The following is a 15,531-nucleotide window of genomic DNA, read 5'->3' on the forward strand; positions in this document are numbered from 1 at the left end:
ATATAACTAGATAATATGTTATGCTCAAGCTATAAATGAAGAAAATAGAAAAATGAGTAACAAAGCCAAAATGCAGAATTAAAAGCTAAATAATATAGAAAATCAGATAAAATGAACTATATAATAAGATTCTGATTTCAATCAAGCATTAAAGAACTTCATAATTACTATTTTTGATTTAATTTGTATTTCAAAGAGTAAGAATCATATTAATTACATCTTAAAAAGAAACATTAGAATTGAAATAACTTTTCTAAAATAAAAACCTTTCAGTTTTACAAATCAATTAGTGAAATTCTACATTGTTTTATGAAAAAATATAAATACATTCTATGTAAATTCTGATTCATCCCAAAACTTGAACAAATTTACATTAAACTTTTATGCTACATTTCCATTGAAGAATATGTATCAATAATAATTTAAGTTTTACTTAAAAACAATTTTTTAGAAATTGAGAAATAGTGTGAGAATAATTGTTCTTATTTGACTTACTAGCATATGGCATACGTTTTTGTAATGATCCCAGAATGCGATTTCCTAATAAATGAATAAACCTGGTTACAACCTGAAAAAGAAACCAAGATAAAGAATAACAATAAAATGCTTAAATCAAATAAAAGAGATCCACTGGCTATTATAGCTAAATAAGTAATACATATAAGAAAAATAAATATTTTAAGATAATTATAAATAATACACACAGATACTTTTAAGAGCTTATCAATTACCATTTTGGTCTTTAGGTTAAAAAATTTTACTTTCTAGGTGTTTACTTTTATTATTGCTTTAGCTGACAAAAACTAGTTTGAATAATGCTAAAAACTCCTTTTACCTTAAATAATGGAAAAATACATTTTTAAAACATCTAAAAGTAGGCTAACACATAAATACATACCTCAGGATACTTAATTTTTATTGCATTTAAGAGGCCATCAGGAAGTTTTGCCAACTCCGAATTTCTATAAAGAAAGAAAGGATTATAACAAAGACAAGTTTTAAAAAAAAGTATATTTTTAAAACTGAACAATTTTTTTTAACAGACTGAGCATTTCTGATACCGAATGATGTCTGTTCATTTGTTATTTTTCCTGTCTAAAAACCAGCTTTCTTATATGTCATTAAATTAAAAATTGTGTATTGAGAAGAAATTTCAACACCAACTTCCCCAAATGCCAACTGCCTTAGTCATTTAAAAAAGTAAATGGATAAAATGAAAAATAAAAAGAGCTTACCTCACAGCCATAACTGTGGTTGATCTTCTCGTTGATGTCAAAACTTCAACCTGGTAGATAAAATTATTAAAAAACAATTTAGCCTTTCTCATTGAAATTTTGAATTCTCATCAAATAACAAGAAATTTCACACTTTTCAATTGAAATTTTTGAGAGTTTACATACAACTTCTATATAGAAAAGGGTTATCAGTCGCAACTTAAACTATAAACTAAATTCAGTCACAAAAAAATTCAAACATATTTAGTAAGAGATATGTACTTACAATGCCAACAAGATCTCCTCGTCCATATTCACCAACAAGCTCTTTTTTACCATCTGAACCTCTAAGTACTGATCTTAAACGCCCACTCAATACTATGTAGGTGCTATCAGAAATATCATCTTGCCTAAATAATGAGAATTTTACAAGGATTTAAAAACAGATGTTATATTCTTGATTTATTAATTTCAAAAAATTATCTACACTTGGTTTTGGGTTATTTAAAAAATAAATTAAATAAAGAAGTAATAATTTACTAGAATTTTAAAGCTAATGCAGGTCCTAAAATAAACTTTGTTTAGTTATTACACTAAAATGGAGCATTTTATCATAAAATTCAGTGAAAATGGTCATTTTTTCATGTATATATACATTTATATCATTATATATATCCATATATGTGTGATCATATTTTTTTACTATTAAATTATCATGCATTTTTTTACAAAAAAAAATTCTTTTACACCAGTAATATTAATTAAAACATTACAATTTTTTTAAAGTTATTTTTAATACATGTTAAGAAAAACTAGTTTTAGTGGCATGATAGTGATGAAAAAATATATGATTATAACTCTTACCTTATTTATTGGTTATTAGAAATATAAAAATTGAGTTTCAGTTCAGATTTTTAAACATTTACAAAAGATTCTTACCCCAACAAACAATAAGAATTTAGTTCAATAGTAGCACTTTTCTATTTCATTTTGATAACCTCTGCTTTATGTCTAAGACCGGGTACAACCAGGTCATGCTCTCTTTGATTCGTGTCGATGATGAGCTAGCAAAAGTTTCCGTTAAGCAGATACAAAAGATATCTTCATGCACGGCTGAACAAAGGTTTTACGAGCCCCAAGACAAAATTTATTGTGGGCCCCTTCCTCAAAGCACAAAAAACTTTAAATTCATATTTTGTAGAATTCTTGAAGACCCTTTATACAAAATTGTAGTTTTTAAATAGATAAAAGAAATTATCTGCAATTTTCTTTTAAAAAACAAATTAATGAACAAGATATATTTTTTTGGAAAGGAACTTATGTCAGCCCATCGGCAGTCCCGGGACAATTGTCCCTTCCCCTTGGGTATGACCTGACTACATGACAAGTAAATTACATGCATAATTTTCTTAAATTGTCATATAAATTATAAAATAGAAATGTCTTCAACTTTTTATCTGAAATTTCAGAACTTCAAAATTCTCATAAGCTTAACATGTGTACCTGGTCTTACCTTACCTTACTAGTGAGGTTAGACCGAGTAATTCAATATTTTCTACAAAAAAATCTTTTGTAAAAAAAAAAGTAATACACCTACAACTTTTCAGTAAAGATATATTGTACACAACTAAACAATCAATATTTTGAATAAATCAGAGACATTTTCTAGGGCAAACAGTTTAGCTCTAAGAAGTCTTTGAATCTTAGCTACTCATCTAACCACCCTTTCCCCTAAAAATAACCTGATAAAAAATTAAAGGCTTAACTTGTAAGATTTTTACTTTTTTATCAATTTATTTTATATTTAAAACACAATGGAATCTTGTGCTAATCTGAATTAACTCACAAATCATTGTCTGATCAGATAACCGAAATGCCAATCAACTAATCATATCCTACAAATCATTTATATTTATAACTATTTTTGTATCAGAGAATCAATTTTCGAATTTTCACTCCATTTATGAAACTCAGATTTAAAGAATAACTTCTTCAACGCCATATTGTAATACAAATCAAAAAAATTCAGTTAAATCTCACAGTTTATTAGAATTGATAAATAATAAATAAGGGTAATAAATAGTGTATATGGAATTAATATAAGCAGTGTTTCACAGCATAAATGTTTGTCTAAATAACTATATTGAAGGATATAAGCATAGAAGGGAATAAAAATCAAAAGTATGACTTCAAAAATTATTGGCAATCAATACCTATATACAGCTCGACCAGATTCAACATTAATCCAATCAAGGGCAAAGTCAATTTGTCTCACAAATGATGACAGGCGCTTTATTACACTCTGTGCTAAATGCAAGACTGCAAGAGGTTTCTGCCCTAAAATTCTAAAATACAAAGCAATTCAGCAAAAAGGTATAAGTTTAAAAAAGAAACAAATTTTAAAAAATTTTACATAATACTAACTGATAAATGTTTCTTTTGCTCAGAATTCCAACTTGTGTAAAATGCCTGGTACGAATAGTAAAGAGAGAAGGTTCACCACTTAAAACAGCTAAAGCCCCCATTATTTCACCACTGTGGACAATGAACAAGAAGTTCTAAAAAAAGAAGAAAAAAACATTTAAATCATTCAAAATCCATACAGTTTTTGTTTTAAATAAATAAAACAGATTATTTTTTACTTTGCTCTTTTTTAAAAAAAAATGCAACACTAAATAAAATATGTATTATTACAGGAAAGAATGCAAGGTCTTCTTCCATTTTTGAGTAGAAAAAATACTGTCCTCAACGGCTTTTAGAAATAATAATAATCTAAATAATAATAATATTAAAATAATAATAATATTCTGTTCGCTTTTTAAAAAATAAAACTTTAATAAATTCAAATGAAAAAGCAAACAATTTAAAGGTTCATTCACAATTTAATGTGTTTATGTTTGTTGAAAAAAACTAAGGTTTATATTTAAAAATAACATTATTTGAATTTTTGGTATGAATGGAAAATTAGCAATTTCATAATGAAACTTTTTTTCTTTCACTTTCACTGCCCTCAATTTTAGATCCTAAAAATCGTCCAGTTTGCCATCCCTATACACATTAGAGATGAAATGGGCTCAGCCTGGGTCCAAAAACCTGACATGGACTCTGGCTTGTTTACTGAAAAAAGGTTTCAGGATCGGACTCACGATAAAATTTCCTTTAGCATTTCTACTTCTTTTATACATATGTTTGGTTCAGTTATTAAGTATAAAAATTTTAAAATTTATGAGGTATAAAAAATTACAGCTATCTACTGCTTCTGTTTGGTGCTTTTGCTTTTAAGAGGCTAACACTATCATAACTTTAATTTAGCTTAAGAGTTTGAATTTCATTTTTAATTTTTGTTTTAGTAGAGTTTCAGTCCTAACCTTATCAGGCATTATACATTGTTTCAGAATGAGTCAACATGAGTGAAAAGCAAATAGAGTGAGTGTGGTGAACAAACTGTGTTCAAATGACACAGTGAGAAATTCTATTAAGCCTCTTGAAGTAAAAAGTACATTCAATGTAATTGATAATAAAATAAAAAAATTTATACTGCTCTTAAATGTTACACTTTATTTAAATAAAAGCTTAAAGCATATTAAAAAGCAAATTATTCTTACATATTACAGTAGATGAAGAAGAGTGAAATAAAAATAATTCTAAAATTTAATGGCTTACAAATTTTGTTTCTGATTGGGAATATTGCAGATGATAAAAAAATTGAATGTTTGCAGTTATTGAGAATTCCTCTTCGACATTTGTCTGTCATAATTTTTTTATAAAATTTTAAAAAAGAGGACTATTGCAAGAAAAAAATTCTAGATTAACACCTGAAAACATATTAAACAACTTAAGAATTTACCTCTTCTTTTTTATCAGCAGTTTTTTGAGATACACTTAAAGATCCAGAAATGACATACAAAAGAGCTACATCCTCTACATTTTCTTCACGGATGATATAAGTATTTGCTGGTAATTCTTTCACAGTCACATAATCTTTGATGAAAGTGTCTTCCTACAATAGAAATAAAATATTTTTCCCAATGGCACATTAAAAGACAGTTGAATATCAACAAGATAACAATAAATCTATAAATAAAAGCAAGCAGCCCAGAAGCGTTCCCAGATTGATGACCGAGGATGAGCAGGGCATCAAAACAGGTGAGATAAGTTAATTTCTTCATGGAGATCACACATGGTATGAAAAGCATCAGGAACCACATTTGATGTTTATTCAGGCAATTGTGTCCAGTTATTAGACAAAACATGGCGAAATAAAATATAGAAATTATATTTATAATGATTCTACTAAATTTTGAAAACTATAGGTGCTCCAGAATCAGATCTTTGAAATTTCTGGGCCCTTTCTTATCAAAAGTGGGTCCAGATTAAAACCAGTACAGTTTCCTATTTTAAAATACACGTGAAGAGTACATATTTTATGGTACAAGTTTTTAAAGATACTATTTCAACCAAAAAGTTAAAATATAAAAACATTCCACATCTTCATTAGTTACAAAATTTTATGTGAAATAAATGAATTATTAAACAATGCTAGAAAAATTAAAACACAGAAAAGGAGGAAATCTACAAGATTTCTTTTCTTCAAAAACATAGATACAGATGATCTGTGATATTGGGTAGATAATAATTTCTCAACATCTTTTATCCATTGAATTAATATGCTCATTCATGAGCATTCCTTCTATCGATAGATAAAACTGGTAAAGAGTTATATTTGTAGAATTATGGCTTTTAATCACATACAACTAATCCATCACCTACATCAAGGAAAAGTAAATGAGTAATATGTCATTCACAGAATTATTTTATCCTTTTGGTGATACAGAAGTTAAAAAAAAAAATTTTTAATTTCAAAGTTAAGTAAATTTTTACCAGCTCAAAATAATTCTATGGTACTCATCCTATTTTTCCTGTTCTGAAAAATTACCCATCCTAGGGGACTCGTCATAACTTGATTTGGCGTCCTATCTACAAGTTTTTGGAATGTTTGATGCACTTATAACTCATAAGCGAAATTACTGAATTACATATTTTTAAAAATTTAGGTTTTACTTACATCAAGGCCTAACTGCTGAATAAATCCTTGGACAGCAAGTGTGTGCAAATCTTCTTCAGCTGGAATAGGTATTTGCTCAGGAGGGAAGTAAAAACTGGCTTTTCTTTTGCGTGTACGCTTACTTTCAGACAAATCTACATCAGATGATACCTAAAAGACATTATTTCCCATCATTAGAGGATCTTTAGCAAACCTAAGTTTTAGACCATTAGATACCTTATCCATATCCAAAATTATTTGATAAGTATTATTTATATTTCTGCATATAAGCTCATGCTTTCTCTTAATAAGCACATTAAATAAATTCTTTTAAGATATATACCTTATTGGATCCTATTGTGAAACCATAATAATTGGGAAATAATTCCTAATAATTGTAAAACCACAAAACCTCCATGGTTAGCCCAAATGAAAGGAGAACCCATGATCTGTCTACCACTGAGGTTATTTTAAATCAGCACTATGCTCCAATACAGTTTTTGCTACGGATCTGTATCGACCAGTCATTGCTGGAATTCAAACCTGGGACACCTCATTTTAAGGGAAAACTCATGTCTCTATGCCATGAGCTTTTTTAGAATTTTGACAAAACTCTAAAAAAGCTATCAATAAAAATTTCTAGAATTGAAAATAAAGCTTAAAATTAAAATTGTATTAAAGTTAGTTATTTCATTAAGACATTCAGTGCCATGTACTACCGTTGAGTTCAAAATTTTACTTACATTAGTTACTAGACATATATTATAAACTTCTTATTCTTTAAGTTATTGTCAAATTATTTTATCTTACACTATGATTGGATACAGATGTTGTCATAGCATTTTGATTGTCATCACCATGTTGTACACCAGCATTTGATGTGTTTGAAGAATCAATATCTGAAAAATAATTAATACTTCATTTACAAAAAGCAAAAACAAAATTTGATAAATGACTAATTACATTTCAATACTTTTTATTTTGATCTGCAACTGAAATTATAATAATTACAGGACGTTAACACTTAAATAAAAAACTTGAAGCACCAAAAACATATTAATATAGACAAATATTATAAGCTTTTGTTTATCAAATTTTCTTTCTAAGATGCTTCACAACAATAAGCTATAAATTAAATTGTAAAATCTAATAACTTTTAAAAATTGTTAAATGCACTTTTCAAAACAATTAAAAACAATAGTGTTTTAAAAATACTCTACTACGACTATTATAGATTACTTTTACTAAATCAAAATTGCCCTAATTATATGATAAATAAATTACCTGAAGGAACTGTAGTTGATAAATCAGGAGGATTTGCATTAATTATTGTGCTGGTGCGACGAGATGTTGACCTGGACGGGCTATTTTTTGGTGAGCAGGCTGTATTGCGTCTTGTTACAGTGGATGACTGTAAAATGTCATTACACAATTAAGTAAGAAAATGTAACCAATTATTGAAATCATAATTTTTATACTGTATGCAGCATTTGACCAATGGAACAATAACAATCATTTGACCAATGGAACAATAACAATCTTTAAAGAAATTTTTTCACTAGCAAAATTTCATGCTTAACAACCCAACCCGACCTTTCTTATTTAATGAGAAAGTTATGTATTAACTATAAAAGTTTGACATAAATTTGCTCAAATGCAAAATATTAGTTCACTTGTTAATAAGAATTGAAAAAGGATTATAAACAGAAAGCAAACAATACAGAACTATTCGTGAACTTTGCTCAACTTAACAACAAATCAAATAATTCAATCCTTCTCCCTATCTTAACCCCTGTTTCAGTAAATTAATAATTTAATAAAAATACAGTAATGAAATATAAATTATTCAAAATTGTTCTAATATTTAAAAATGTTATTATTAAATATTATAACTATTTCATTTCATTTTATTAAAATATTACTTTTGAAACAGCAAAAAAGTATTAATTAAAAACGTGAGAATGAAGAAAAAGGTTTTAACAATTTAGAATGACTATAAAATAATGCAATATCAATTGGGAAGAAACAAAACACTAGATGTTCAATTAGTTTTAAGCTGTTGAATATAGAACAAAATAATTAACACTGTACTCAGTGATTTCATTTTGTTTACATCTATATGGATCTAAAAAGAAATACTGAGTCTAAATCTTCAAGAATCTGAATTTGCACATTTTAAATAATTTCTAGGTTGATTGTTTCAGCTGACAAGTTTAATGTTTTTTATTATATCAGTCATCTCTAGAAATGTCTCAAGAGTCAGTTTATTTATTCAGTATTAATTTGCAGGAAAAAAATATGAAAAAATATGAATATAACTTGTAAATATGAATATATTTACAAGTTACAATCTGAGGATGAATAAAAAAAAATTTATGAACAATATATTGCGATATACTTCATTTTGTTATTGAAAAAATACTTCATGAGGAAAAAAAATAAGTCTCTTGTGTAAAAAGTTCACTACCATGTTCTAATTTTGAATCTAAAACTTTTATTACTAATAAAATAAAACACATCAAAAGTATTTTTTTCAAAAATTCTTCATTTTTAATTATTAAAATTTATAAACTAAATTTTAAATTTTCTTGGGTTTGCTTAAGAGTATGAAACATATTGTGAAACTAATTACATTATATCAATAAATAAAGATACGTAACTAAAGAAAATGTTACTTACAGATTTTATTAGCTGTTTCGTCAACCCTAAATAATTATGAAGAGCTGTAAATGTAACCCTTTGCAAACGAACCATTATTATCTGAGCCACACGCACTAGCGATTCAGGATTTTTTTCCAACAAGTTTTTAAAAGCTTCAACTTTTAATCTAAAATGTAATCAAATAAAATATATCAAAATTAACATTAAAAAAATCAGTTTATACAATTAATAAAAACATTTACTTTTGAAACGATGTGCATCAACCCTTGCAAAAATAAAACTAAGCAGCTTTCAAACAATAGTGAGAAACAATTCATTATGAATTTAGAACAATATTTTTTGTGTGTCTATTTTAATGAGAATTAATGCAAGAAATAAAGAAATATGTATAAAAAATAGTGATGAGTCGCTAAAATACATAGTTCAAGTTCTATTTTGCTCTTCCCTTTTTTCTAGCAGATTAAGTACAATTAAACCCCGCTATAGTGAACACGGTTTATAGTGAACTCCCGTATATAGTGAACGAAATGTTAGGTGCCGTGCCTTTGCTATACACGTATAATGTTATTTTTTGTGGATATAGTGAACCAAAAAAGTGAGGAAGTTGGATATAATGAACTTTTTTCTGTCTTCAACTGATTTTTTTTGTAATAATTTTGAAATTTTTACTTTAAAGTAAATATATGTACCGATTTTTAAAACCATCTATAGAGGGGAATTTAGCGATAAGCTTCTTTTATCTCACTTTCCCATCCCTAAACAAACCAAGCAGATATTTCCAACCCTGGCAGATAGTGCACCTGTAAGGTGTCAGTGGGATCAATATGAATTTTCTGTCAGGATCGCCCATCAGCTAAAGATTACTAAATTTTTTTTGTAAGCAAGACGAAGAGTAATGAAAAATAACACATTTTTCGCTACTAAATAATATTTTTCAGTCATTTATTTAAATAATGTGTAATAAAAGGGAGGAGTTTGGGAACGATTAGTTAAATTGCCTGCGGAATGTGCGATAAATTGCCTGCGGAACGGATATGGTGAACTCCCGGTTATAGTGAACCAAAATTTCGGTCCCTTGAAGGTTCACTATATGCTGTTATGTGCACTATATGTTTGACTGTATTTCCTTATTGAAAAACTTCTAAATTTAAATCAAATTTTTATAATGTAAAACTGTTAAAATATCTCTGCACATATTTACATTTAAATAAAGAAATCCATTATCATAAATTTACTAGTTAAGACAGGAACAACAATTTTATTAAATTAAACTTTTAAAAAAATGATTAAATTGAAATTGCGAGTTTCAATGCATCAAACATCCGCTTGGCTTGTAAATAAAACATTTTATCTAAGAATATAACTGTAAAGTTGAACTTTTGAGAGTAACTTTGGTCACTTAATTAAAAAGGTTTCTTATATAGTCTGCAGAAAATCTATAGGAAAAGATTTAAAAAATAATTAACTATACCTCAAAACAAAACAATCCTCAAGAGCACGGGCAGACACTGTTTTATATGGAGCAATGCATCCCTATAAATAAAAATGAAAAAATTTAACTATTATTAGTAAATTAATATCTCAAAATGAGAGAACGATATCTGAAAAAGAATGTACAATGGGCAAAAAAGTAAATGAAACACCATGAATAATTTTTGATCTAATGATCAGAATTTCACCTACTGGGACCAAAACCTTATTGTTCGCAGGGGGCCTTGAATATGCTAATTAATAAGTGCAAACAATAATTTAAGTTATGACATCAGACACAGAAATGTACTTTCTCTGAATAAAGATACCTTTTTTGTTGGATTGGGACCTCTGATTTCAAAAATATAAGGGGTAGCTGCAAACTTGGAAATATAATCCCCATAGTTTGGTCAGGTGGGCGATCCAAAGTTTGGACACCCTTAATGTTAATTTTACTTTTTATGCATTTTGAAAAAGGATTATAAGGATGCATTTTGATAAAGGATTATTGAAAAAGGATTATAAACAGTAAGCAAACAATACAGAACTATTCATGAACTTTGCTCAACTTAACAGCAAATCAAATAATTTAATCCTTCTCCCTATCTTAACCCTTTCGACACCCACAGTTTCAGTAAATTAATAATATAATAAAAGTACAGTAACAAACAATAAATTATTCAAAATTGTTTAAATATTTAAAAATGTTATTATTAAATATTATAACTATTCCATAACATTTTATTAAACTATTACTTTTGAAATAGCAAAAAAGTATGAATTAAAAACATGAGAATGAAGAAAGAGGTTTTAACAATATAGAATGACTAAGAACTTTTCAAGCGAATTGAAAAATTTGTGTACAAAACTAATAAATTCATTTATCTTAAGATAATGTCATGCAAAAATAACTCTTAGTAAATATTTATTATTTTTCATTGATTTATTTAAGAATGGTCAAAAAGGTTTTGATTTTCAAGGTACACAATTTTTTACATCATTTTAAATAATGCAATTTTTTAAGGCAAAATACGAAATACAAGTGAAATATTTAGCGATTCATCATACATCTTAATAATTAATGCATAGTTTTTACAGGATAATTTCAAAATATTGAAACAAAATATATTAAAAAGAAGAATTAAAAAGAAGAAAATAAGTGCAAGTTTTGTTGTTAAATTTCAGCATAACTGGAATGAATTATTTCACTAATATTAATAATTTGATAAATAATGTTCAAATTCATAGACATTACATAGTTGAATACTGAAATTTCAAGCTTTTAAAACAATAATTTTGAATTATAACTGCAATCAATGGATAAGTGAAAGAATAATAAACATAAACAAAGTGAACATAAAATAAAAGTACAGTAATATTTGCCCCTTGAGTTTACAAGCATGTGTCCATGCTCAGTTTAGTGTGGAGTACAATGGAAAAAAATCTAAATAGGACATTATATCTTAAACTATAAATGCGATCAGTTTAAAATAAAAAGGGAGATAGTAATCATGATATCAACTTAAAACAAATGAAAGCTAATACATTACAAATAAATACACTGACAAACATATTTTCAATTTTCAACTCATGTTTAACAAAGTGGAAAAATATTTTTATAAAGGAGCAAAAAAGTTGCTTATTATTGTAAATAATAAAAAAAAACAGAAAAACTAAATTAAGGAACTTACAGTTAAAGCATCCATAACACTTAATAGACTAGTAATATTTTCTCCAGAAATAACTTCTTTAAGCACCAGTTCACTACCATCCTTTTAAAATATGTAGAATAAAAAAAGGCATAAATGTATGGAACAAAACTATATTTAAAGTAAGTTTAAATAAATACATACATTAAAACAAAAGCTTTTGTTTCTCTCAGATTCTTATTTGTTTTGTTTTAAATAAAATATCTCTTTACATGAGTTCATTCTAGGTTTATATAGGGACAGAGAGATGGAAAAAGAGAATACTGACTTAAGAGAATACTGACTTTATGGTGCAAGACATTTAACCCTTTCTAAACCTACTAAATTTGGTTTAGTGATGGTTATGATGGTTTGTTTGAACAAACAATCATAGACATAAAGACAAATATACAATTAAAGATGGTGGTGTAAAAATAAAATACATTTTATTATGAAACTCACAAAAAAAAAAATTGCCTATAAGCAACCTTATGAAATTTGTATAATATTATTTCAAATTTAATATATCCATGAAATTTGCCAATTTACTACAATATAAGATCAGTATTAATCTTGTTTTTGGTGCATAAGAGAAGTCACATGTTTGGAAGAAGAAGAAGGCCCTAGTGGCTGACATAGAATTGAAGTGTTAACATTATTTTTTATTACCGTGACTTTTTCATTTTATATGACTCCCTTTACTATATTTTTTCACTGGTTTTAAACAGTCGCAAATTGTCATATTATTCTTAAATAGCAAGTCACAGCAGTAATTATTACTATAAATTATTCCTGATATAGAGAGTGAATGAAAGAATGAAGAGAAAAAAGAATCACTGAATCAGCATATTCGTGAATCTACAAATACCAGTGAATAGGAGAATAATTGTATGAGATAACCAATTTGCTAATCAGTTTATAAGTAAACAAAAAAGTTATTAATCTATTATTCGGGTACAGCATTCAATTACCAAATTACATATCAAATATTTTTTTTCATATATTGGCTGAAATTTACGAATTCTCTCTCTTCAAGGAAGCAAGATTGAATAAATAAATAAAACCAAGCAAGAATTTTAAAAAATATAACAAAACTAATACATAGCATGGCTACCAGCATTCTCCATAATTTTTTACTCATGCAATGCTAAGTTTACACATGCAATAAATATAATCAATTGACTACTCTCTTTTGTGAGAAATACACTTTTTTATTGTTGAAATGAGCAATAATATTTGAAAAATGATAAAATCGAAAGCTTCATTATTATCAATAAAGAAAACAAAAAGGTAAACACAATTTCATGTTTACATTCATAAAGTTATGGGTAGACAACCACTTGCTAAGCTATCTTCCTCCTAATCAAAGAAAAGTTCTGCTATTTTTAAGAATCCCGACACAAATTTTTTCAAAAGAATAAGACACACATAACTACAATGTTCTCTTACTTCTCTATTTAACATATTGAAATCAATATTTAGTATTATTTATGATGTCAAAAACTATTACACTTCAATAAAAAAAATTTAAAAATTCTGTGTTTGCAAATTACAAAAGCTTCTAGTCCTTGTCTGCACTCTGCAGACAAAAGCAACCTCTACTTTAGGTAAGTATTTTGAATTAAAATAATTGTTTAAAATAAGACAGAAAGAAGTAAATTAATCTAACATCTTACTGTTACAACATTTTTGTCTACTATTGTGAATTGACCGTATACAGTGCTTCCATATGAAAATAACAAATAATTACTTAAAAATGTTTTTTATTTAATATTTAATCATTAAATAATGAGTATCAGAGCAGTAAAAAGAATTTATATATTGCTGACAAACAATCATTGCATACATTTCAAGGAATGAAAATGCTCAAATTTTTCATTATTTGCTGAGAATTGTATAGAGTCATGAATTTTCTTTTTCATATACATGGTCTAAAAAAATATTAGAAACGGTCAAATATCTTGCGAGAAATATACATTGAATCAAGAAGTGGAAAATAGAATGCAATCACAAATCAATATTTTTTTCAAAGCTATCCCAATCATACCAACTAAATTTTCTACCCCACCCCTAGGGAGGTAGAAGACTTTGAAATCTTAATTATGAATCCTTATTTTTTGTAGATTCGGGTTTTCCAAAAAAAGTAACCCTACCTGAAATTCGGTTAAGCATTTTGCTTCACAGGTGGGGCTGTAAACGAGTAAACTATAATAGAGAACAAATTGTTTAAAATGGTGTTATCTCAAACAAGCTTATCAAATAGAAAATTAAATAAAAATGTTTCCATATTGTTTTTAAAGAACAAAAAAGAAGAAAAAAAACACAAATTTCCTAACATGTTTTTTTTTTGGGGGGGGGGGTCATGAGATCCGCCTTTATAAACAGTTTGTACCCACCCTATTTTAATTTTCTTAGTTACAGCGACATCTGTGAAGTAAAATGCATAAACTTATAGATCAAATAGGGTCTCAATTTTTTTTCTACAGAATCCAAAACCAGTAATAAAAGATAGGGGTTCATACTCAATTTCAAAACTGCTTCCCACATTGCTCTCCAAGATATCATTGGATAGCTTTTAAAAAAATATTGAATATGTCTATTTTCAATTTTTCAATTTGATGCATATTTCTCAAGATATTTGACCACTTCTGATCTTTTTTTGCCCACTATATAATGCAGACAACACAAGCAAAAAAATTATCCTTTTTTCACTAATATTTGTAAATAACTATCAACACAAGGTACTTAAAAAGCAAATGGTTCATTGAAAAATAAGAAGTTTAGTAATCTTATTTCTAATTAGGGAAAAAAATATTTCTTTGCTATTTTAATAAATAATAATTTTGACGATTACATTATTAATGAGTTAAGTGATTTCTAAAATAATTCTATTAAAAAAATATACATGCTTATTGAAACCAAATTTGTGCTCAGTTATCTTTTTATTCAAGCCCCATATAACGTACTCACATTTTCAGTAAGATAGACTACCAGTTTTCCACTCTGAACAACATATATGCTATCATCTGGCTCTCCAATTGAGAAAAGAAGATTACCTGATGGCACATGAAGAGTTTCAATGTGTTTACACAGTTGCAAAAACAATGGCTTTTCAAAAGATCCAAACACCCTACAATAGAATGAGAATAAATCAACTCACACAAATTACAGCTGTTACAGCACATACGATTTCAGAAAGCGAAACCAACCATTAAAATGAACCACAGTATATTAAATGAAGCAAAGATAAATTGTGAAATATAAATACTCTTTTTAAATTAAATTAATTTTTAAGTATGATAAATATTCATAACATATTAAAATTCTTTACTATACTTAAACATTTAAAATAAAATTCATGTATAAAATAAAGTAAAATATGTTAGGTTGAGTTTTGTTGTCTGTATCTGTTTATCTGAAAATGGCACAAAATGTCAAAATGAAGAAAATCAGT

At 27.1% G+C, this 15,531-nt stretch overlaps 2 protein-coding genes across 2 annotated transcripts in view; one reads left to right on the forward strand and one right to left on the reverse strand.

Annotated features, from left to right (window-relative positions):
* Positions 1–15,531, forward strand: part of LOC107437395 (uncharacterized) — a 548,903-nt gene that overhangs the window by 420,309 nt on the left and 113,063 nt on the right. The window lies entirely within an intron of this gene.
* LOC107445599 (patatin like phospholipase domain containing sws) overlaps positions 1–15,531 on the reverse strand; it is a 54,472-nt gene that overhangs the window by 33,856 nt on the left and 5,085 nt on the right. Inside the window, exons 6-19 of the mRNA XM_071181488.1 lie at positions 15,048–15,207; positions 12,081–12,161; positions 10,391–10,452; positions 8,938–9,085; positions 7,543–7,669; positions 7,069–7,157; positions 6,280–6,429; positions 5,062–5,214; positions 3,639–3,772; positions 3,428–3,559; positions 1,501–1,624; positions 1,236–1,285; positions 899–962; positions 496–568 (exon numbers count right to left, since the gene is read on the reverse strand). Of these exons, the coding sequence (XP_071037589.1) occupies positions 496–568; positions 899–962; positions 1,236–1,285; positions 1,501–1,624; positions 3,428–3,559; positions 3,639–3,772; positions 5,062–5,214; positions 6,280–6,429; positions 7,069–7,157; positions 7,543–7,669; positions 8,938–9,085; positions 10,391–10,452; positions 12,081–12,161; positions 15,048–15,207 (1,547 nt within the window). The remainder of the gene's footprint in view (positions 1–495; positions 569–898; positions 963–1,235; positions 1,286–1,500; positions 1,625–3,427; positions 3,560–3,638; positions 3,773–5,061; positions 5,215–6,279; positions 6,430–7,068; positions 7,158–7,542; positions 7,670–8,937; positions 9,086–10,390; positions 10,453–12,080; positions 12,162–15,047; positions 15,208–15,531) is intronic.

Source organism: Parasteatoda tepidariorum, chromosome 5 (assembly GCF_043381705.1).
Source record: "Parasteatoda tepidariorum isolate YZ-2023 chromosome 5, CAS_Ptep_4.0, whole genome shotgun sequence".
NCBI classification, from domain to species: domain Eukaryota; kingdom Metazoa; phylum Arthropoda; class Arachnida; order Araneae; family Theridiidae; genus Parasteatoda; species Parasteatoda tepidariorum.